The sequence below is a fragment of the Callorhinus ursinus genome, unplaced genomic scaffold (assembly GCF_003265705.2).
Source record: "Callorhinus ursinus isolate GAN/ISIS: 27379988/994484 unplaced genomic scaffold, GSC_fseal_2.0 scaffold17, whole genome shotgun sequence".
NCBI classification, from domain to species: Eukaryota; Metazoa; Chordata; class Mammalia; order Carnivora; family Otariidae; genus Callorhinus; species Callorhinus ursinus.
This window is the reverse complement of record NW_027397079.1, coordinates 38,902,396-38,924,740: the sequence shown is the minus strand read 5'-3', so window position 1 is coordinate 38,924,740 and position 22,345 is coordinate 38,902,396. Positions and strand designations below refer to the sequence as shown.

The following is a 22,345-nucleotide window of genomic DNA, read 5'->3' as shown; positions in this document are numbered from 1 at the left end:
AACGCCCCCGCCGCCCGCCCGCCCGCCCGCCTGCCCGCCCGCCGGGCCCAGCCCCGGGGAGCCGGCGGGTGGGCGGGCGGCGAGCGGCCCAGGCCGCGGAGCCTCGGGCTGGGCTGTGTCGGCAAGCCCGCTCTCCCTCGGGGGCGCGGCCACAGCCCCGGCCCCACCTGCGCCCGGCCGCTCGCCGCCCCAGGCCGGGCGCGGCCCCTTCTGCCCGCGCTCCCGGGCGCTCGTTCTCCGGCTCCGGCCGGGTTCGCGGAGATCCGAGCGGGGCTGAGGCGGCAAGTGGGGGTGACAGGCTGGCGGGTGTTGTGGTGCGGAGGAGGCAGCACGTGTGGTGTTGTGTCTGTCGGGCTGTCAGCCCCTGTGCTGGGAGGGGAGGCGGCGGGCTGCCTGTCAACCTTCGGCCGGTTTGGACGGGAGCTGCGGGACCTGTCAGGCTCCTTGGGCAGCCTGCGTGCCCCAAACGCCTCCTTTGAACCGGCCTCTGTGGAGCTTAGGATTTGGAGGAGCCGGGAATGGGAGATACATTGCTCTTAACTCTTTCACGTGATTTCATTGTTAACTTAGTCCTCGGGTTCTGTTTCCATCTGATGGGAACGGGGAAGCTACCCGTTGGCAAGCTGCAGGGTTGTGCAGTTCCAAGTTTTTAAAGTTTCTCGCTCTTTAAAAAGAGAGCGCGAAGATGTGTTTGGGGGTGGGGAATGGAGACCAGGGAAGGACTGTCGGAAGCAAGTTGTACTTTCTCTCTAGCCGCTGGTGTACTTTCAGAGAGTTAAAGTTCAGGTCTGCAGGCGCTTTACTTTCGGAAGACCTGGAGACTGGTGAAAACCCTGGCCAGAGAGACAATGAGTAGCTGTCATTCATTAGTTTACCTGCGAGCATAATCAATTAGGACGTTCCCAGCTTCTTAAACTCAGATTTGTAGCCTCTCATGTAGTTTAGCGTTAATGTCTATATAATGAACGTTCTTGGAGTAATAAGACTATGATTTCTATCCTCTCGAGACTCTCACCAAAATGAAGCATAGCTCTCTCAGGGGGGCTTCTTTTTAGTCAGCTAATTTAAAAATAAATCTTGGCTCAGGTTTGAGTGTTTACTTCAGCCTTTTCTTTCCTATTAGAGTTAATAGGACTGTAGCTTTCCTAATGTCTGTTAGTTTTCCTTTTGATTTTAATGTCAGTCCTAATACTTGCTGCGGGAGCCATTTTTCTATCATTGTTTATGTTGTAATGTAAATGCTCCTCAGAACAAGAACAGACGTTCTAAAAAAAATAAATCAAGTTATATTTATTTTTTGGAAGCAAAGAAGTTAATTTGATTCAGAATTCATTATTTTGGTGATTTTCAAAAAGATGTGTATCTGCCAGATTCTTTTGTTTCAAAGAAGACTATTGACTTTGATCCTGAAGAGGGAATATATATATGTGCTTGTGTTTTACTCATTAATGTACATTTCAGGTCAGCAATCTTGAATCTGTGAGATCTTTTTAAACCTCCAACAGGCAATATAGTACATTTGATATGTAGTGTGTGCATTTTTGAACCCAGTGATTCTGGACCTTTCTTCTGGTTTATGTGTAGCTTGGTTATGAACATTTTGACAGTTGTTTCTCTCTCTAGTATATCGAATATTAGTATTTTAGTTTGGTTTAGGAGAAGCTATCAGCATGTAATTCTTAAAATTTGAATTTGGATTTTAAAATTCTTTAAGGACTTCTCACTTGATTTTCAATATTATTTTTGTTTCCATTTAGAATGTTTACAGTAATGTACTTAAAATATGAACTTGATCTGTGTAAATTGTATTCTTTGTTTCTTTTAATACATGAAATAGTTAAAATTTTCTCAATGGTTTTTTGCCTTGTTGACTGTTTTTTTCTTTTTTGACTTTTTATGCAGTTTGAATGTCTGGAATTTTGAAAGATGAAAGATTCACTCTTACTTTCATTGCAGGATTCTTTCTACTAATCCAGATACTTGTTGAAGTGCTGAATAGGTTCTTGGGGAAAGATGTGAAGGAAGAGTTTCAGTTCATAGACTGGTGAGCAGAGATTGTGGAGTACAGAATAGTCAGCACCCCTCTGCTTAGTTGTAGCTTAAGGTCATTCATAGTATATCTCATCTTGTTTCCTCATTGTATCCTAATTATACATCTTTTTTTTTTTTCCCTTTTTACCCCAATGGTTTACATACATAACTGTTTTTGGAATGTTGGTAGAAACTTGTTAAAACTCTACAGGTGCTCAGTAAACACTTGATATTTGATTATCTTTAACGACTAGGATGTCTCAGTTATTAGCTTATTTACAAAATGCGACTTGATAGAAAACTGACCATGTTTGTTTTTCAGGCATAAGATGCACATTTTTCTGCTGGGAAGGAGATGTTCTTGAGTTCTTACAACTTTATGAAGAGACCCATGTGTGGTGCTATTGAGAAGTTTATTGCGAAATTTAAAGACATTTCAAATAACAGGTTGTTTTGGTTTCTAAAGTAAAAGTGAGGAGGCACTCTGTGAAGGGAGAAAGGACTCAGGCCAGAAAACTTGTATGCTATGGTTAACTGGTTCCCAGCCTCCGAGAATGTTGTTTTCCATGGTGTAAAACTTACTCAGCATCAGGATAAGGGATAACGACTCTATGGATATACAGAATCCTTCACCATGGTAAAACTCGCTAACCCGCTGTATACGGAGTGGATTTTGGAGGCCATCAAAAAAGTGAAGAAGCAAAAACAACGTCCTTCAGAAGAAAGGATATGCAATGCAGTGTCTTCATCCCATGGCTTGGATCGTAAAACTGTTTTAGAACAATTGGAGTTGAGTGTTAAAGATGGAACAATTTTAAAAGTCTCCAATAAAGGACTCAATTCCTATAAAGATCCTGATAATCCTGGGCGAATAGCACTTCCTAAACCCCGAAACCATGGAAAATTGGATAATAAACAAAATGTAGATTGGAATAAACTGATCAAGCGGGCAGTTGAGGGCTTGGCAGAGTCCAGTGGCTCGACTTTGAAAAGCATTGAACGTTTTTTGAAAGGTCAGAAGGATGTGTCTGCGTTATTTGGAGGCAGTGCTGCCTCTGGCTTTCACCAGCAGTTACGATTGGCTATTAAACGAGCCGTTGGCCACGGCAGACTCCTTAAAGATGGACCTCTTTATCGGCTCAACACTAAAGCAACCAGTGTGGATGGGAAAGAGAGTTGTGAGTCTCTTTCCTCTTTACCTCCAGTGTCACTCCTTCCACATGAAAAGGATAAGGTAAGAGTGGCATATGCATCAGTGTTCATAGAGCTGATGATAGAGCATGCTACAAAGTCACATTTCTAAGAAGTTATGTAGAAGTTACATTTAGGTTTTGTGTTTGGGGACTTATGGAATGTTATTGATGAGTTGTTAGAATTCAGTAGATACCAGTTGTCCTTATACTTTGAAATATTTGATGTCTGAGTTTCAGAGTGTATTGATGCACTTAAAAGAACATATTTAGGTTAGAATTTAAAAGTAGCATTCAACTTGAAGGCTGTTCTGAGTTCTTATAATATCTTACTGCTGGAAGTTGATGAGCACTGCTAAATGTTGGAGGCTTGGATTTGAAATAAGCAGGTGACTCTAAGAACCTCTCTTTTTCCTTTTTTTCTTTTTGTTTTACGTTATCATTAGGCAGGAGTGAGACTGATTCTCCTGACCCATAGTAATAGCTAAGCAAATTTATCAGTTCTTATTTCTGTTGTATTCTAACTTTCTGTTGTGTATTCTTTGCATAGGATGAAGTCCTAAGTGTTACTGTTTATGACGGGGTAGCTACATGGGTCAGGAATAAAGTATCCTGTATTCCTAAAGTTCTGTGGAGTTGTGAGTTTTGATACACAGTGGTATACCTTACTGTACTCTGTGTTTCATGCTGTTATTTTATGCAGTTGAAAGTACACTAAGAAACAGCAAAATATGGCCCTTAAATAGATATTGGGGGATGAGGAGAATTTTGTTAGTAGCAGTTTTTTACATTGACCTAGTGTCTTAGCTGTAAATTTATTTCAAGTGTTCTGAATTGTAGTTCTGGGGAGAGTGGTAGTACAGATGCACACTTTAGTATACAATAGTAAAATAATCTTTATCTTGCCTAAGATCATGGAAGCTACTTCTAGGTTGAGAAGATTGTAAAGTTAACATTGAATGTATTTTAAAATATTTGAGATTCAGTCTAAATTTATTGCAGTTAGTAACCCACCTATAGATTTTTGTTTAAATAACAATTGAAAATTAACAGTATTTTTCTTTGATGAAGTTTTTAGAGATCTATTTTAGGGTTCAATTTTCCCTGTGAACTTTGAAATAGAAACATTATCTTACTGTTATTAACCTTGAAATGATTCTGATAGAATGGTTCTTTGTTATTTGAGCATTTATTAAAAGTGTGGTATTAAAAATTCAAGGTGGACAGGTAACTAAAATGCTTTATTCTGTAGTTCAGTGCTGTTGTAGAACTCTTACTGTAAGAACTGTTTCTTGATCACATATGGCTGAAGTTAAAAGTATGATTGATTCCTGAAATTGTTACCAAATGATCTACAGGTTAACTACATGGAAACAGGAAATAATTTATAGTTTACAGTGAATTCAGTGTTCTGTGAATTGAGTATTATAAATTCTTGTTAGAACACCTGGGTGCTTGCTTTTATTATAGTATCCCTTGCTTGAATTAGATATTTTAATTTTTAAAAATATTGGCCATACATAAAACGTCAGCTGTGCATATTTTTAAAAGGTAGCCAATATAGTACACTATGGGACATATCTGAGTCCTGTCACCCTAGGATTTTACTTTTGAAAGGGATCTTGAGAACCATCTAATCCAACAATTCCTACTTTGCAGCTGAGCTGAGACCTCTATATTAAAAAAAAAAGTTTAATCCAGTAGAGATTTGCTGGTTTACTTTGGTTAGAAATTATCTTTTTGGTTATATTATCTTTTTGGTTACAGTTATATTACATAACTGTAATATATAGTGTTATTAACCGAAGTAACTAAATTTGGAGTAGACACTTAGGAAAAATTGAGTTTCATTGAATTGAGACTTCTATATATGTGTACTGGTCTGAATTGAAAACTAATTTTATGATATCTATGAAATTAGAGTTGATGAGATCTGTTATATATTTTTAAATAGTCTTTCTTTCAGTAGTGATTTTCCTGAGTGTTTCCCCCAAAGATAGGAAAAGCTCACATTCGAAATCATAATACAGTGAAGAATTATTTGTTCTCTGAACAGATTATATAGTTTGCTCTTTATATTGTATTTTATTTACTTTCCTTTTTTAAAAATTGATTGGTTTGGTAGGTTTGATAGGTTATGAACCTAGATATTCTCAAAAAAATTATCTGGAGTGGATTTGACAGTGATGGAGAAAGGAAAGTGTAGGCCAGAAGTAGTTTCACTTTTAGGCCTTAATTCAGCAAAAGGTTATTGAGCACCTGTTGTGGGCCAGGCACTCTCCTTAGAACTGAAATGGCATTATTTCAAGTTCCTCTTTATTTTTTTCTATATCAGTTTTAACTTTTATTTCTTTGGGATATCAACCTTTGGAAGGAACTGTAGAACTGTATGTTAGATTTTCAGCAACTGAGTGGTTTTTGCTACTTTTGGTGGGATCAGCTGTGTAGAAATACTGTATTTTTAAGAGTTTTTGTGAACACACTTGAACTTAAGTGTGTTTTTACATTGATAAATAGTGAGGAAAATCTGTGGGATACTATGATTTAAAAGTTTTATCCACGTTGTAAGGGAAATTTCTGAGCTACCTTTAGGGTTGTGGTAGTTTATGGTGACTTTGTTTAACTTGATATGTTTACCATGTGCCAGGCATTATTTTAAAGCTATACATGTATTAACTTATTTAATTCTCATACAACTCAATGAAGTAGGTCCTGTTATCTTACAGGTGAAGAAACTGAGGCATAAAAGAGGTTTAGTAATTTCTCGGAGTCACAGAGATACTAAGTGGCAAAGCTAGGATTTGAACTTGGGCAGTCTGGCTCCAGTCTTTATAACAGCTATACCTACTGCCTCTTGGGGGTTTGTTACATATAATGCCTGTCACTGCAGTCAAGTACACAATTGTGAATGTTCTTGGTGTTAACTTCATAGTACATTCTCTAATTGTGAAAGGACACATTTTCCCCTAACTCCACCTCTTCACGGTTTGTGTCTTTTTCTCTATGATAGACTGGATTTTAAAACTGGCTTTGAACCAGTGATAAGAATGTATCAGAAACCAGAGATTATGAAAAATCTAGTTTTGTATACCTGAGGTCCATAAAAAATAATTTTGTCTACATGACTTTTTTTTTCTTGAAGATAAAGTCTGTGCTTATTAATTTTCAGTTTATCTGTTACTGAAGTTTTCTGATTTGCAATCTGGGATTTGTTGCATGGCTGCAATAGCATGCTTTCATTTGGGAATTCAAAATTTTGCTTTTCCTTCAATTGTGGCATATAGATGAGGGTGATAGTGTGAAACTGGCTTAAATAACAATTGGCCCCTTGCAGATTTCTTTCCTTTTGAAATACAGATTTTACTGTAAATTATTTGTTCATTTGTTTCATTTATTCATATTCAGCAAACATTTAGATGTCTACTATAACAGTGAATTTAGGATTCAGGTCTTATTGAGGATTAAGGCTAAGAGGTGAAATAAATGTTTTTGGGATTCTTTTTTAGTTTATAAAATATAACTTTTAGTTTTTTACAGTGATTGTGTTCATAACAATTAAGTGTTGTGAATCCCTGAGAAATAATGAGATGTTTCTTGGGGGAGGCTGTATTATTTGAGATTGTGCTGGTTTGTATCTTTAGACACTGAGTCTTGGAAGGAACCTTTTTCACCTTGATTTCAAACTTTTGGGTTCATTTTAACACAGAAAAATGTACTTGAATATATATTGCTTATGTTCCATATTACTAGTCCAGAAAACTGTACTCTTGTGATAATCAGCCACATCATTAAAGTGTTATTCTGTTGAATAGTGTTGTGGAACATTTGCTGAAGCATTATAGTTGGAAAAGGTAGAGAAAGTATTGTCAACCAGTGTTATTGTTTAGGTAATTACCCAGCTAGGTAACCTAGAGGAGAAAGATCAAGTGATAAATTTATAGCCTTTTTAAAATAAGTTCTATCTCAATACAGTAAACCCTTTGTAGAATCCAAATTATTTTTGTTACTGGAATTTGACATTTTAAATTCACAGAATAAGTGGGGCTTTGATGTAGAGATGTGAATTTGGGAATATGTTTTCAAGTTACTGAGTTAAGAATAATAAAGCTTTGATTTAGCTATTTGGAAATGGCCTTTATAGTAAAATTGATGCTACGTCATTTTTTGGTGACTCTAAATGTTGTGGGCCCTGAGGCAAAGCTGGCTAGAAATAAAAATTTGTTACTAACAAGTTATTGAGGTAGGTTAAATATAAATGTGGTTAAGGAATTGACTTTGTCTCAGCAGACTTAGTCTTATTAAAAACCCAGAATTTTAAAAATAACTCAGAGATATATTTGTAATGCGGTACAATCAGCTGTACAGGCAATTTTTGATCTTCTAGTTAGCCTATGAGCTGTGTGTGTTTTGGTTAATTTTCAGCCCATGACATACCCTGAAAGAAAATTTGATCTACTAAAGCAGCCTTTGGTTTTCCATTGCTAATCAAAACTTCTATACCCAGCCAATGCACACAACCTAGATATTTTTCCTATACTTTTGACAGTAGCACTTTACTCTTTCCTGGACTAACTTCTAATAAATTGATGAAATAAAGGGAAGACATTAAAGAAGACGTCAGATACTATAAATTGCTTCGGGAATAGGGATCTAGAGGATCTAACTATCTTGACCTTTCTTTGCCCTGTATCAGTAGGCCAAGGGAATGTAAGCAGTTGCTTATAGAAACCTATTAATAGCTAACATTTGTTAAGGGCTAACAATGTGTTGAGTACTGTTCTGAGTGCTTTAACATGTTTTCTTATTGAAGTCTCAGAGAATTTTACATGGTTAAATTTTATAGGTGTAGTATATTTATATAATAGCTATTTAATAACATTTAATAATATAGGTTTTCATTATGGCTTCTCATAAAACACCAAATAGAAAATGAATGTATGCAAAATGCATTATCTTATCCATGCTGCCTGTTTTTTTAGTTCATCCTGATACAAGGGCCAGTATTTTTTTACACTACATTTACCTTTAATACTATGAAAGCAGATAATAGGACTTTTTCTCCTCTTATGTAGAACATTGGAGAAAGTATATTTTCTGCACTGACTTGGATCTTAGCTATATAAGAGGACTGAATCTGGTTGCCAGGTTGGTTGGTTAAAATAGAATTAAGAAGTTTTTTGTTCTGTTTTTAGTGAACTGAGAAGTGTTAAAATTACAATAATGAATACTTTTGGTGTTCTGATTTAAACATTTTTAAAGAAACAAATGAATGTTATGTATAGGAATTATTAAGAGCCTCCTCTGATAAAGTTGTTTACCAATTGGCTGCTCATGGGTGGAGTCAGTTCACAAAGGATCTGCAGCAGATGAATTAGACCTGTAGCGACTTCACCCTTCTGCTTTTCCCAGCTGGAGCAGGATTAGGACTCATTGAGCTGCAGCTGGTTCCCAGGAAAATCTAGGCTATTTCTTCTGGTGTTTTCCAATAGTTCCCAACAGATGGCTTTCGTCAGCACTGTACATAACTCTGTAAATTCAAGCCCAAAGAATTACTTTCAACTTCATTAGGGAACAGGTGAAGAAACAGTTTGTAGTATGGCACTATTTGGTTAAGGGTTGAAATTAAGCATGGGGATTATAGTAGTGTAGCATTTAGATTTGCAGAATGCCATTCTGGGTCAAAATGGTTTTTAACTGCCAGCAATAAAAAAAAAAAGACCTGCTAAGGAAAAATAAATTTGGCTGTGGTGTTGAGTAAGGTATATTTTATACTTGGATTATATTATGCTTACTAAGTATAGATAAATTATTTGAAAAAAAATCTTTTGCCTTTTATAGAATTTTGAGCAAGTAGCAGTCTTGGATAACAGTGTTTCTAATCTTATTTCAAATAGAGAAATTGAGGGCCCAAGAGATTTAAGTGTCTTGTTCAGTGCTGCACAGCAAGTTAATCTGGGAGAAACTTCTCAATTCTTTGCTTTTTTTTCATTAAGCTGTAGTACTGCTTTAAAGTATTACAGGGTAATGAGTATAAAATAATGTATTGCTTAATGGAAACCATAGAATAAACCCTGGTTTAGAGAATTTTGCTGGTTTTTATAACCACAAATATGTAAATCAGCTTGTTTCAGTGTTTGAAGATAGCTATACATTCTTGAAAGTTGAAACAGTTTTTAATTTTTTTGGAAAAGACTTTTTATGGCTCAAATTAGAGGAGTTAGAAAGTTGTCTTATTTTTTTAGCTAAATATTAGAAGAACATGTTGAGCTACCTTAACGCTGGAAGGGAAAGTACTCTGAATTTTGGGGGAAAAAAAAAAGTCTGCTTATAGTTAAGTCTGATTTTCAGAAAGTCTATAACATAGACCTCTGAGGGACTTGGATAATTGGTTAGAATTTAAAAAATTTAGGACTGAGATAGAAAGGTACCAGCCTTTCTATTAAATAATGAAGTAATTCTTACCAAAGGCATCGGGTATGGGGAGATTAGGAATGTAGAGTCTACCCTCATTGTTATGTATATATAGTCTTGGTTCTGGGTGATTTGTAATGCAGCAGACAACAGATTTTGTCTGTCTTTTTTTGGCCATTGTGTCAGTTCATTTCTACATTTACTAATGTAAAATTTAGCAAATACATTAGAATAATGGCAAATAAAGGTTAAGATTGGGGACAGTTATTTATAAAATAGGTGGTTTTAAGATTATTGGTAAATGATGTAGAAAGAAAATCTGGTAGCTAAAAAACTTAAAATCTTTGTGTGAAAGAAGAGAGCTGATTCCTTTGCCATTTACCTTTTGTGCAGAAGAGGTAGATTCCTTGTGTGTCTGTGTGTGGGGGGGGGAAGGGGGGTTATCATGCTTATATTATAGGCTGCTTTTTCCTCCAGGGAGTTGTGAACTGTAGTTGACCTGGAGAGCTGCTGTTAAGTGTTGGTTTTCAATTCTTTCAGCTTAGTAGAGTGCAGGTTTTTCTTTTTTCTTCATTGGCTACAGTGAAGCATTTAACTCCTGAGTTTTCTAGAACCTGTAACAGAATCCTTAGAAACATTATTACATTTTTTTGTGTGTTAAGCCTGATGGCTGTGCTTTAAGATGGCTTTTCAACTTTTCTATTGGGGACATCTTTAATCTGATTTAGGATTTAGATCCTCTTTTATCATTTTCCTGCTTTAGTTATTTCATTTCTTCTTATGCCAGTTTTTCTTTAAATTCATAACATAAATCTAAAGCCCTGTTCTTTCTAAAGCAGTGGTTCTTGACACTATATCCACTTTAGAACAACCCAAGGAGCCTCAAAAAATAAACAAACCAGTTAAATTAGACTCTAGCAGATCTAGGGGGCCCAGATTTCAAGTTGTTTTGTTTTGAAGCCTCCATGTGCATCAAATGTAGAGCCAGGGATGAGAACCACTGCTCTGACAGAACTGGCTGAGGGAATCAGAGGACAGAAGCAGCTACTTTTTGTCTAATCATTGCAATTCAGACAAATACGTGAAACAACATACTTCACATCCACTCCCATGAACATACTTTGAATGAACCCAGGACAGTGTACCCATGGAAACCTAAATTTTGTTTTATCTTACTTCCTGACCATAACTTCCCTAATCTTCCACCTTTCTCTCCTACTATACCTGTTTTTTTTTTTTTTTTAATCTCATCTGGGTCTCATGGTATATATTTTGGAGAAAGTTCCATGTGTGAGTTTGATGGGTGCGCCCCTCCCACCACTATGCTGTTTTTCTTCTAATTGCTTGGCCTTATGGTTTATCACCTCAGTTACTTGCTTTACTCCTCTAATTGGCAAACCCCAACTCTGACATTAAGCCAACAATTTTTCTCTCCCTGCTCCTATATGGGACTGTTTATCATTTTGAAGAAAGTTGCACAAACCATGTGGTGGGATGCCACTTACAAATTTGTGGCCTTTAATCAGTTCTGCTTTGGGATGTATGTCTGTGTCTTGCGTCTGTTCTCTCTGCAGCAGTTCAGTATTTCCTCTAGCCCTTTTGCTTTTCTCATTGTCTGCAGACACTCCCATATTCTACTTCACAGAATGGATTCTCTCTGGCCATATGAGCTCATTAAGTTTATACCCCTCCTACACTAACCTAAATATGTCTGTACTTATTTTTACCCTCTTTGCTACCTTTTCAGAGGATATGAGAGAAGTGTCTTGTCTAGAACTCATCTCTCTATGTTCTCTCCTGTCTCAGGGGCCTTGTCCCATTAATAATATTCCTAGTCTTTCCACTCTTAGCCCCTTTAACATGGGGAAGTCTCTCCCATCAAGTTAGAATAAAAACAGAAACACTGCTCGAGATCCTTCTGTACATCTACACCCTGTCTCCTTTCCTTCATTTTGAAACTTGTTGAAAAAAAGTCTGTATTCATTCCATATCTGTTGCAATCTGCCCTTTGGTTCTAGAGCACCATTTGAAACAGTTCTTGTGTACAGTTTTCAGTCTTTCAGTTACCTGACTTTTCAGCCCCATTTGTGCCTGTTGACCATTCTCTCCTCCCTTGACCTTTGGGGTAATTCTTTGCTAGGTGTCTTTCCTGTTCTCCATCTTTCTGGCAATTCATCTTCAGTTTGCTGGCTTTTTATCGTTCGCCTGAATCTTGTATGTTGAATTCCTTAGGGTCCTGTTTTTTTGTTTTATTTTTTGAGAGAGTGGGGAGGGGGGAGGGGCAGAGGGAGAATCTTTTTTAAAAAATTATTTGAGGGAATGAGAGATCACTAGCACTTGCAGGGGGAGGGGCAGAGGGGGAGGGAGAGGGAGAAAGAGAATCTCTCAAGTAGACTCGGAGCTGAATGTGGAGCCCCATGTGGGGCTTGATCCCGCCAACCCCAGTTCGTGACCTGAGCTGAAACCAGGAGTCAGATGCTCAACTGACTGAGCCATGCAGGTGCCCCCCGCCACCAAGATCCTGTTCTTTGCTTGCTTCTTTTTGTCTCAACCTTCTGAGTTATCTCTAGACTTAACCTCTGCTGTACTAATGACTAAATTTATAATCCAAATCTCTCCTTTGAGCTTTGGGCTTGTATATCCCACAGTGTAGTGTCTTGGTCACTTCAAATTCATGATGACCCAGATGGAATTCATCACCTTCTAACTTGCTCTTTTGATTTCTTACTGTGGTATGAGACATTGCCATTGCCTTTGATTCCTAAAGGAAACTTTGGTGTTATCTTCTACACTTGCACTTCTTTTGGATTCACTTCTAGTCCATCCCCAGTCTTTTCTACTTCTTTAACATCTCTTTTAATTAACTTCTCCATTCCAGCTGCTACTCTTAGTGCAGGTCCTTGCCATTTCTCCCCGGATTTGCCTTAGTAGTTTCCTCACTGGTGTTCCTTCCTTCCATATCATCTCCCTCCAGTTCATATTATTGCCAAGACTGATCCCATTATGAAGTGATTACGAACACAGGCTCAAGAACCAGACCATCTGGGTTTGCATCCCATGTAGGCACCATTTGCTTTATGACCTTGGGTAATTTGCTTAATGTTTCTTAGCCACATTTCTTTCTATAAAATGGAGATAATACAGTGTCTATCTCAAAATGAAGTTTCGAAGATTTAATGAGTTAATATACATCAGTGTTGTCTAACAGTGCTTTGTGTGATGATGGAATGAATATTCTATATCTGTGCTCAGTATAGTAGTCACTGGCTGTAATGTGGCTATTGAGCTCTTGAGATGTGGCTGGTTGATGAAGAACTGAATTTAATATAATTGTAATTTAATTGAAATAGCCACATATGGCTAATAATTACTGGATGGTACAGAATACATAAAGTCCAGTGCTTTATAAATGTTAGCTATTATTATCATCTTTCTAAAATTAAACTTACTCCTCTGCTCAAAATCCTTCAGTGCCAAATTTTGTGGCATAATGTATGTAACTTTTAACCCCCTTTGCCCCATCGTGTTGCTCCAAACTTGTCTATTGCTCCTTCTTCGTATGCCCTCTGTGTTCTGTTATACTAGTGGTTTTCAAAGTGTTGCCCTAGGGACCAGAAGTAGCAGCAGTGTCACCTGAAAATGTTTGAAATGCAAATTCTTGGGCCATATTCCAGGCCTACTGAATCACAAACTGGGGGGTGGGGTCCAGCAACTTGTATGTTTATAAGCCCTCCAAGGTGATTCTGATGCATGCTAAGGTTTGAGACCCACTGCACATTCCAAACTACTTGTAGTTCCTCAGATCCACCTTGTTTCTCTTGTTTTTCTCCTATCTGGAATGATTATCCTTTCTCTTTTCTTTTCTTTTTTTTTTTTTTTAAGATTTTATTTATTTATTTTACAGGGAGAGACACAGAGAGAGTGGGAACACAAGCAGGGGAGTGGGAGAGGGAGAAGCAGGCTCCCCACTGAGCAGGGAGCCCGATGTGGGGCTCGATCCCAGGACCCTGGGATCATGACCTGAGCCGAAGGCAGACGCTTAACGACTGAACCACCCAGGCACCCCTATCCTTTCTCTTTTCTTTACTAATTAGCTCTTATTTATAGAATCTTGCAGGCTTAGTTTAGGCATATTCTCTTTTCTATTTCTTTCTTCATTATTACTCATCCTGCTTCCAGGTTGACTTAGCTCTCTTCATGCCCCTGATATCCTGTACATGCCTCCTTCATAGCCCATTTTACATTGTATTGTTGCTTTAGCCTGTTTCCCACTAGACAGTGAATTTAGGATCTTGTTTTTCATCTTTGTATCCCTGTCTACCTGGCACAGTGTCTGGTATGCTTTACAAGTATTTATGGAACATTTTCAGGTGCCAACACAGTGTAAGTCCTGAGTAAAGGAGATACAGTCTCTGTAATTAACACACGTAGTGATAAGTGCTCGCAGAGGAGGGGGTGGGGAAAGTTAGGGAAGTCTTCTCAGAGGAAGTCACATGTGAGAGGTTAGTGAGGTGGGGAAGCAAATGGGTGGGGTGGGAAAGAGAGTGGTTCCTGCAGAGGGAACAGCACGTACAAAGGCCTAGAAGCAAAACATTGTAGGCCCATAATAAATGCTTAATTGAATATGAATAAAGAACCAAATCACATGTCTAACTTTTAGATCTTGGTTTTAGAGTCACTACCCTCCCCAGCAAACATTAGTTAGCATTTTATGTTTCTGCATTTTGTTAGCAGCTTTTTTTAAAAAAAATATTTTATTTATTTGAGAGAGTGCACAAACAGGGAGAGGGGCAGAAGGAGAGGGAGAAGCAGACACCCCGCTGAGCAGGGAGCCCAATGTGGGGCTCCATCCTGGGACTCTGGGATTATGACTTGAGCCGAAGGCAGACGCTTAACCCACTGAGCCACCTGGGTGCCCCTATTTTTTTTTTTTTTTAAAGATTTTATTTATTTGAGGGAGAGAGAGAGGGCGAGTGAGAGAGAGAGCACATGAGCAGGGGGAGCGGCAAAGGGAGAGGGAGAAGCAGGCTCCCCGCTGAGCAGGGAGCCTGATATGGGGCTCTATCCCAGGACCCCGGGATCATGACCTGAGCCGAAGGCAGGCGCTTAACTGACTGAGCCACCCTAGTGCCCCAGCAGCTTTTATTCTTGATATCATGCTTTCTTTGAACTGATGGTAAGGTGTGATAGGGTAATCTCCAAGCCAGCAGGATACATTTGAATATATCTATTTGCTTGCCTTTCAATGGTAGAAGATAGGATTGGTTTTATCTGAATTATTCTGCAGGGCGAGTATACATTGGTGGTACAGAGGTAAACGCATTCCTCTTATTGCTTAAGAATAGGCCAAGATTTTTAAAAAAGCAACTTCAAACTTAGAGTGTTGACAAAGCATATCATTAAGAAAGCTGACAGTCTGCCAGCATTACAACCACAATTGTTGGTACTTCTTTTTTTTTTAAGGTTTTATTTATTTATTTGACAGAGAGAAACACAGCGAGAGAGGGAACACAAGCAGGGGGAATGGTAGAGGGAGAGGCAGGCTTCCTGAGGAGCAGGGAGCCTGATGTGGGGCTCGATCCCAGGACCCTGGGGTCATGACCTGAGCTGAAGGCAGACGCTTAACAACTGAGCCACCCACGTGCCCCTGTTGGTACTTTTGTAGTCCCTCTTTCTATGGGCTCTTTTGCCCTTATTGCTGCCGTCCTAGGCTTCCTTTTCTCATTATCCCACTGTTTTAAGAGTATCCCCAAGGCTACTGTTGGGAGCTGTAAGCTCCCAACTTTGAGTTGCACTTGAATACCTCCTTTTGTCTGTTTGAATTTTACTTGTGTAACTTACTTTCTTTTCTTTCTTTTGTCTTTCTTTTTTTCTTTTCTTTCTTTCTTTCTTTCTTTCTTTCTTTCTTTCTTTCTTTCTTTCTCTTTCTTTTTCTTTCTTTCTTTCTTTCTTTCTTTCTCTCTCTCTCTCTCTCTCTCTCTCTCTTTCTTTCTTTCTTTTCTTTCGAGTTGCACTTGAATACCTGCTTTTGTCTGTTTGGATTTTACTTGTGTAACTTCTTTTTTCCTTCCTTCCTTCCTTTTTTTTTTTTTAAGATTTTATTTATTTGTCAGAGAGAGAGAATGCACAAGCAGGGGGCAGGGGCAGGCAGAGGGAGGAGCAGGCTCCCCCCTGAGCACGGAGCTTGATGGGGGATGCTGGGATCATGACCTGAGTTGAAGGCAGCTGCTTAACAGACTGAGCCATCCAGGTGTCCCTACATATGTAACTTACAATAAAAAATTACCTTTACTTTCTTTGAATGCTTTACAAGTGGGTTGGCTTTGTCATCTATTAACTTTGAAAGAATAATAAAAATACACAGTTTTGTGTCTGATAACTTCAGTTAAACAGAGAACTCTTAACTTCAGCAAAGAAAGTTAGAGAAAGAAAAGGGAAGTAAAATATTTTTCTCTAAAACTTCATTTGGGTGGTAATAATTATGTTTATGAAGTGTTTCACAGATTATAAAGAATTTTGCTTTCACATATATCTTCTTTTGCTATAACACTTTTATAGTAAGGTAGGCAGTGCAGGTATTAAAATTGCTAGATTTTATGTATGCAGAATTAGATGATTGGTTAAGGGAATAAAGGGAATAAATGGAATTACAGTCCTGGTCTCTTTCAAGCCCAGTACTCCTTCTGTCACATCAGGCTGCCTCTTGTTCATGAAAATGACAGGCATTAAAAAAAGTGGTGTCCTTTACCATTTATTATGTACATCTGTTCAAGCATTTATCAGGTCATACATGTTATTAATCTTTGTATCCAGGTCCTGACACTTTGCAAGATGCTCAGAAAATGTTTGTTGAATTGAAACTGTCAGGTTTAAACTGGAAGGGGAAGTGATAGAAATCAGGTTGTTTTTTTTTTAAACTATTAACTCTCTTTAAACTTAGAGGCTAAACCATTTATCCTCTCAAAATTTATAGCCTCTGTAGATTAAAAGGGGAGATAGAGTTTCAGATGTTTTCAGCAAATGTTTGATACCTCAGCTAAAAAGTACCATTTGCTATTCCTTCAAGGTAATACTTGTTCTCTGTTACCCATAAAATATTTTTAAAACTAAGAAGTTGTGTTTGCCCAATAGATAATATATTCATTGATATGTAAAATTCAAAAAGTACGAAAGAGTTCCATTGAAAGTATTCTATCTCCTGTTCCCCAGCTGATCAGTTCCCCTCCTAGGAGGCAGCCAGTGCGCTTGGTTTCTACCTTCCAGAGAGATTCTCTGTGTATATAAGTAATTGGTTTTATATATGCATTTTCACCCACAGTTGATATAATACTTTCACATACTATACTGCACCTTGCCTTGTTTTTCTCCCCACTTGTTTTTCTCCACACTCAATAACCTCCGTTGTGCATTATTTTAGATTTGTAAGTTACAAGAAGTGGAATAATTGGGTCAGAGGATGTATATGCCTTTGTAATTTGGGTATTTCTAAATTTCTTTCCATAGAGATTTACCAGCAGTGTATTTTTTGCCTACACCCTTTGCAACACAGTGTTATCAAACTTTTTGATCTTTGGCAGTCTGATAAGTGAAAAATCATTATCCATTTTTGACTCCATTTTTTGATTCTCACTGGAGTTTGTTCTGTCCTAGTGCCCAGAGACAACCTCTGATCTGTATTCTACTATTAGTCTCTCTTAAACCTGATTACTTAAAAACATACAATTCTTAGAGGTAATCAGAAATTTGTTGAGTTTCTTTTTAACTGTTATGATGTCGCTTGAGAAGTATCTAGGTCTTTTTTGCTGAGTCTCCCTTATAAGCTTATAATGACCTCTCTCTTATAGCGCTCTATGCTGTTAGATTTCTCTCCTGTAGAATGACCTTTCACCCACTCCCCCAAATCTTAAGTTTGTTGCTTTTGTACTGATGGTGGGGAAACCCTATTCAGTAGATGATTTAGTATGTTCTTGCTTGTCAGTCTTTTTAAATGCATGTTATGTAGTACTTATATTTGAAAACTTAAATAATTTTGAATAAATATTATGTGCTAGGTAGGTCACAATAACCCTTTAAGGAAGGTTGTCTATTTTATAGATGAACTAAAGGCTCATAGAGGTCAAGTGATTTGCCCAAGGTTATAGAGCTAAGGTATATGCACTAGAATGTAGAGGCTAGTGGTAGTCAAAAGAAAGAAACACTCTGAATTCAGAGTTGAAATAAACTGAAATTCTGGTAAGTTGGCGCAGTAGTTTAAAGTTCTTTGTGAATTATTACAAAACTAATTCTGATTAGTTTGGGGCTTATATAAGAATATTTAAGAGCCATAGATCTTAGCCTCATCACTTGTTGTTTGATCTTCAAGTTACTTTATCTTCCAGGGGTGTCAGTTTTCTTTTCTGTAAGTGGGATAGTAATAGTACTGAAATTACCAAATTCATCAAGCATCAGCCTTTTTGAAGATTATTTTTAGCCTGAGCAGGTCATAGCTGCAATGGTTTTTAGCCTTTACTTTCAGAACTAAACAGCAAGAAGTAGTGTTGACTTCCCTCTCTTTTCTCCAGTGAAACAACAAAACAAATCAATTTATCAACCCACAAAATATTGCCATCATATTTTGAAAAGTATTTGAAGTTTTCATGAACACATCTGTTTTAACAGGATGTAAAAACAGACATCTAGGTAGTTTAAAAAGTGTTTTTCATGTACTTTATAATCAGATTAGGATGGACATGGTCCTCTGGTCATAGTCCTTTGGAATAGGCAAAATATTTAACATTCCCCACATTTGGTCCTATTTTTTAGTAAAAACATTTCTCCCCCACCCCATAAAAGAACAAAAAAAGAAAGTACCCCCTTTGTCAAAGTTGTCAAATAGGTCTTTATTTTGTATCTTGAAGCTCAGAATTAAGGTAAGGATGAAGCCTTGAAGCGGTTGTTTTTCCCCATGCAGAGTGGCCTGGCTCATATTGGGAAACAAACTAACAACTTTAATGTAATTATTACAAATTTAATAAAATTATAATTAATATATAATTACCCCCTTGTATAGTACTGTTCCTCAAATTTTCATCTGGGGATCTTGTTAAAATACAGTTTTAGGTCTTTGGTGAGGCCTGGGGTTTTGCATTTCTAACAAGCTCCTGAGTATTCCACTGCTGAACAGAATACACTTTGAGTAACAAGTTTCTGTAGGATTGAATATCTTTTACTCTTGACTGATGTCTTAAGTCATATGCTTATTTTCGGACATGTACTCAGCAAATTTCCACAGAATTTTTATTTTCCAGGTGCTATGCTAGGTACTGGGATTATATATAAGAGGGATGCTAGATACTTGCTCTGCCCTCAGTCAAGTAACGGAGCCAAGGAAATAGCAATAAATTATAAGAAGTGGTGATGCCTAAATCCAGGGAGCTCTGAGAATTTAAGTACAAAAACTGTTTTTTTAAAAGTTAAGGAAACTGATTTGTCTGATGTATTGACATTTAAGTTCCCAAAATAGTGGAGCTTTGATTGAATTGTTAGTCTAAGAAAGATGTTGGCAGACATTTTCTGTAAAGTGCCAGAAGGTAAGTGTTTTAGGCTCTGCGGGCCATGTAGTCTCTGATCTGGCTTCTCAACTCTGTGAGGATCAAGTATAGGCAATATGTAAACAAACTAGTGTGTGTTCCAGTAGACTTTACTTACCTAACAGGTGGTGTGGGCTGGATTTGGTCTGTAGACCATGGTTTGCCCACCCCTGCTCTAGAATAGTAGTGTTTTACGTTCAGTTGTGAGACATGTTGAAAATAATTTCAAGTAAGAAATGATTTAATTGAAAACCTCTATAATAACATCACTGATTTATTTGCATTCAAATATGCTAACTGGGAACATGAGTTGTTTATATAGGCATATCTTGGAGATATTGCAGTTTCAGTTGCAGACCATTGCAATAAAGGAAATATTGCAATAAAATGGGTCAAATGAATTTTTTGGTTTCCCAGTGCATATAAAAGATATGTTTACACTATACTGTGGTCTTTTAAGTTTACGATTGTATTCTGTCTAAAAAAAGTACCTATCTTAATTAAAAAATAGTTTGTTGGTAAAAAATACTGTCATCTGAGCTTGAGTTGTAATCACTGATCACAGATCATCATAATAAATAGAATAATAAGGAAAAAGCTTGAAATATTGTGAGAATTACCAAAATGTGATACACAGAAATGAAGTGAGCAGATACTGTTGGAAAAATGGCACCAATAGACTTGCTTAATGCAGGGTTGTCACAGATTTTCCATTTGTAAAAAAAGCAGTATCTGCAAAGCATACAAAGCAAAAGCCCAATAATATGGGTTATGCCTGTATACCAGGAGACTGTATTGTACATGTGATTGTCATTTGTCATGTGTATCCACTGGGAAAAAAGGTAAAGAGCTATTGCTTGAGAATTTTATTTTATTTATTTTTAAATATTTTATTTATTTATTTGTCAAAGAGAGAGAGAGAGTACACAAGCAGAGTGAGTGGCAGGCAGAGGGAGAAGCAGGCTCCCCGCCAAGCAAGGAGCCCAATGTGGGACTCAGTCCCAGGACCCTGGGATCATGACCGGAGCTGAAGGCAGATGCTTAACTGACTGAGCCACCCAGGTGTCCCTTGCTTGAGAATTTTAGTTCATACTCCTAAAGAGCAGCACAAATGCCTATTTTCTCCTTTTACTGTATGGGGAAAAGAGCTGTGACAAGTAGAGGGGGTTAGGGGATCTCAACATAACTATGCAGTGAAGCATTTTTGTAAATTGCTTTTTCTGGTCAGTATTGAAAAATGTATAATACAGGCCGAGAAGAAGACCGACATCCTTGGACACTCAAATCAGTTACCATCATTTAGGGTAGTAAATAGAATTTGGGATCTGGAGTTTGCTTTCTGGTTTCACTACTTAGTTAGTTGTGTGGTCCTAGGCAAAGTATTTAATTCTTTGCCCCTCCATTTCTTCATGGGATCATGATACTGCACACACTTTAGGACATGATAAGAAACACCTGTATCTGATAGCACCTAGTACAGCACTGGTACATAGTAAGCCCTTGGTATGTAGACTCAAGTAATTTTCTGAGCCTGACAGAGCTGGAGAGTAACTATAGTCCTGACTGTAAAGTAAATAATTTTGATTTCTTTAAGATTGCTGCCAGGAACAATTTTCTATGACATTATTGTAGCTCTTTAGTAAACTAACTTGGATTTTTTACAGAGCTTAGAATTTAAAATATTGTTAGTCTCCTTGAGCTGCATCAGTAGAAGGAAAAGGTGACATTCACTACTGACAAGCTATATATATATATAAAGTAGGGGCGCCTGGCTGGCTCAGTTGGTAGAGTGTGCAGCTCTTGATGTCAGGGTTGTGGGTTCAAGCACCACATTGGGTATAGAGATTACTTAAAAAATAAAATTTTTGTATATATAAAGTAATTGCTGTTTAGCAGCTTTAGTTATGCCACCTATGTCTGTCTCCCGTTGCCTTAATTTAGTTCACTTTTTTCGGCTACTGCAGTTGTCTTTAGGCTGGTTTCCCTTCTTTCATCCAGTAAATATTTAATGATACATGACATGTGGTAGGTACTGTTGTAAGTTTAAGGATTTAGCAGGGAATCAAATGGAAAGTAGTGTCTGTCCTTGTGGAGCTTAGATTATCTAGCAGACTCCAGTCTTGACTTCAGGAGCTCACCTTTATACTTTTATCTGATTACTCTCTAAAATATCATGTCCTCCCTTTGTTTAGAATCCTCAAGTCTCATGGATTTCTGTTCCCTTCTGGATGAAGTTCAGGCTCCTTGCTGTTATGCATTGTCATCTGTTGCCACACTTCTTAACCCTCTGCCTTCCAAAATATTGCAGTTCCTTATAGGCATCACACTCTTGCTTTTCGGTTTTTATATGTATGTATTTCTGCTTGGAATGTCATTCTTTTGGATGCTCCTCCAAACAAACAAACAAAAAAAATAGCTGATGCTCATCTTTTAAGCCTCCACTACCATTACTTGCTTGGTGAGATGACTTTCTTTATGAATGTAACAAACATATTCTCATGGCATGTTAGGCGTGCTGACGCTATGACATTTAATTCCTCTCTACTCTGATAGTCTATTTATCTGCCTCTCCTACTGGCATTAAAGGCAAGAGCTGCTTTTTATTTCTTTCTCAGTGTCTGTCAAGGGGCCTGGCTCTTAGTTTGAAATATTCATTGAACAAATGAATGAAATGCCTGAACTTCTATCTCAGCACTATCAAGCTGACTGAAGAATGTTGGGGGTTCATTCAATAAACCTTTGAATTTGTGGAGTGTTTACTTTGTGCCAGATAATGGAGATAAATAGATAACCTGTTCTCAGATTAATCAACAGTAAGGCTGACAGCTTATTTTCACAACAGACCCTCCTTTTTATTACACACGCATACACACGAGTGTGTGCACACATATTACTAATAAATAAGTAGTCTCTATCAAGTATCCAAACAGTGCTGCTGTTATCTTTTTAATGAAGCAGTGTTTTAAACTATTGAAGACAGACGTAAAAATGTGGGGATCTGCAAACCATTTTAGGATCATATGAGCAAGGAATATGAGTCCTGGTTTGTCAGAAAACCTGCTGTGGTCACCTTCTGGTACATCAAGAAGTTGTCAGCACCCAGACTTGCAGAGGGTCAGTAACTTGGAAGAAAATTCTGGAGAC

General features: G+C 37.7%; 1 protein-coding gene across 1 annotated transcript in view; it reads left to right on the top strand.

The window, feature by feature from the left end:
- Window positions 1-22,345, top strand: part of KAT6A (lysine acetyltransferase 6A) — a 110,895-nt gene that overhangs the window by 716 nt on the left and 87,834 nt on the right. Inside the window, exon 2 of the mRNA XM_025885902.2 lies at window positions 2,354-3,265. Coding sequence (XP_025741687.1) covers window positions 2,666-3,265 — 600 coding nt within the window. The 5' untranslated portion in view covers window positions 2,354-2,665. The remainder of the gene's footprint in view (window positions 1-2,353; window positions 3,266-22,345) is intronic.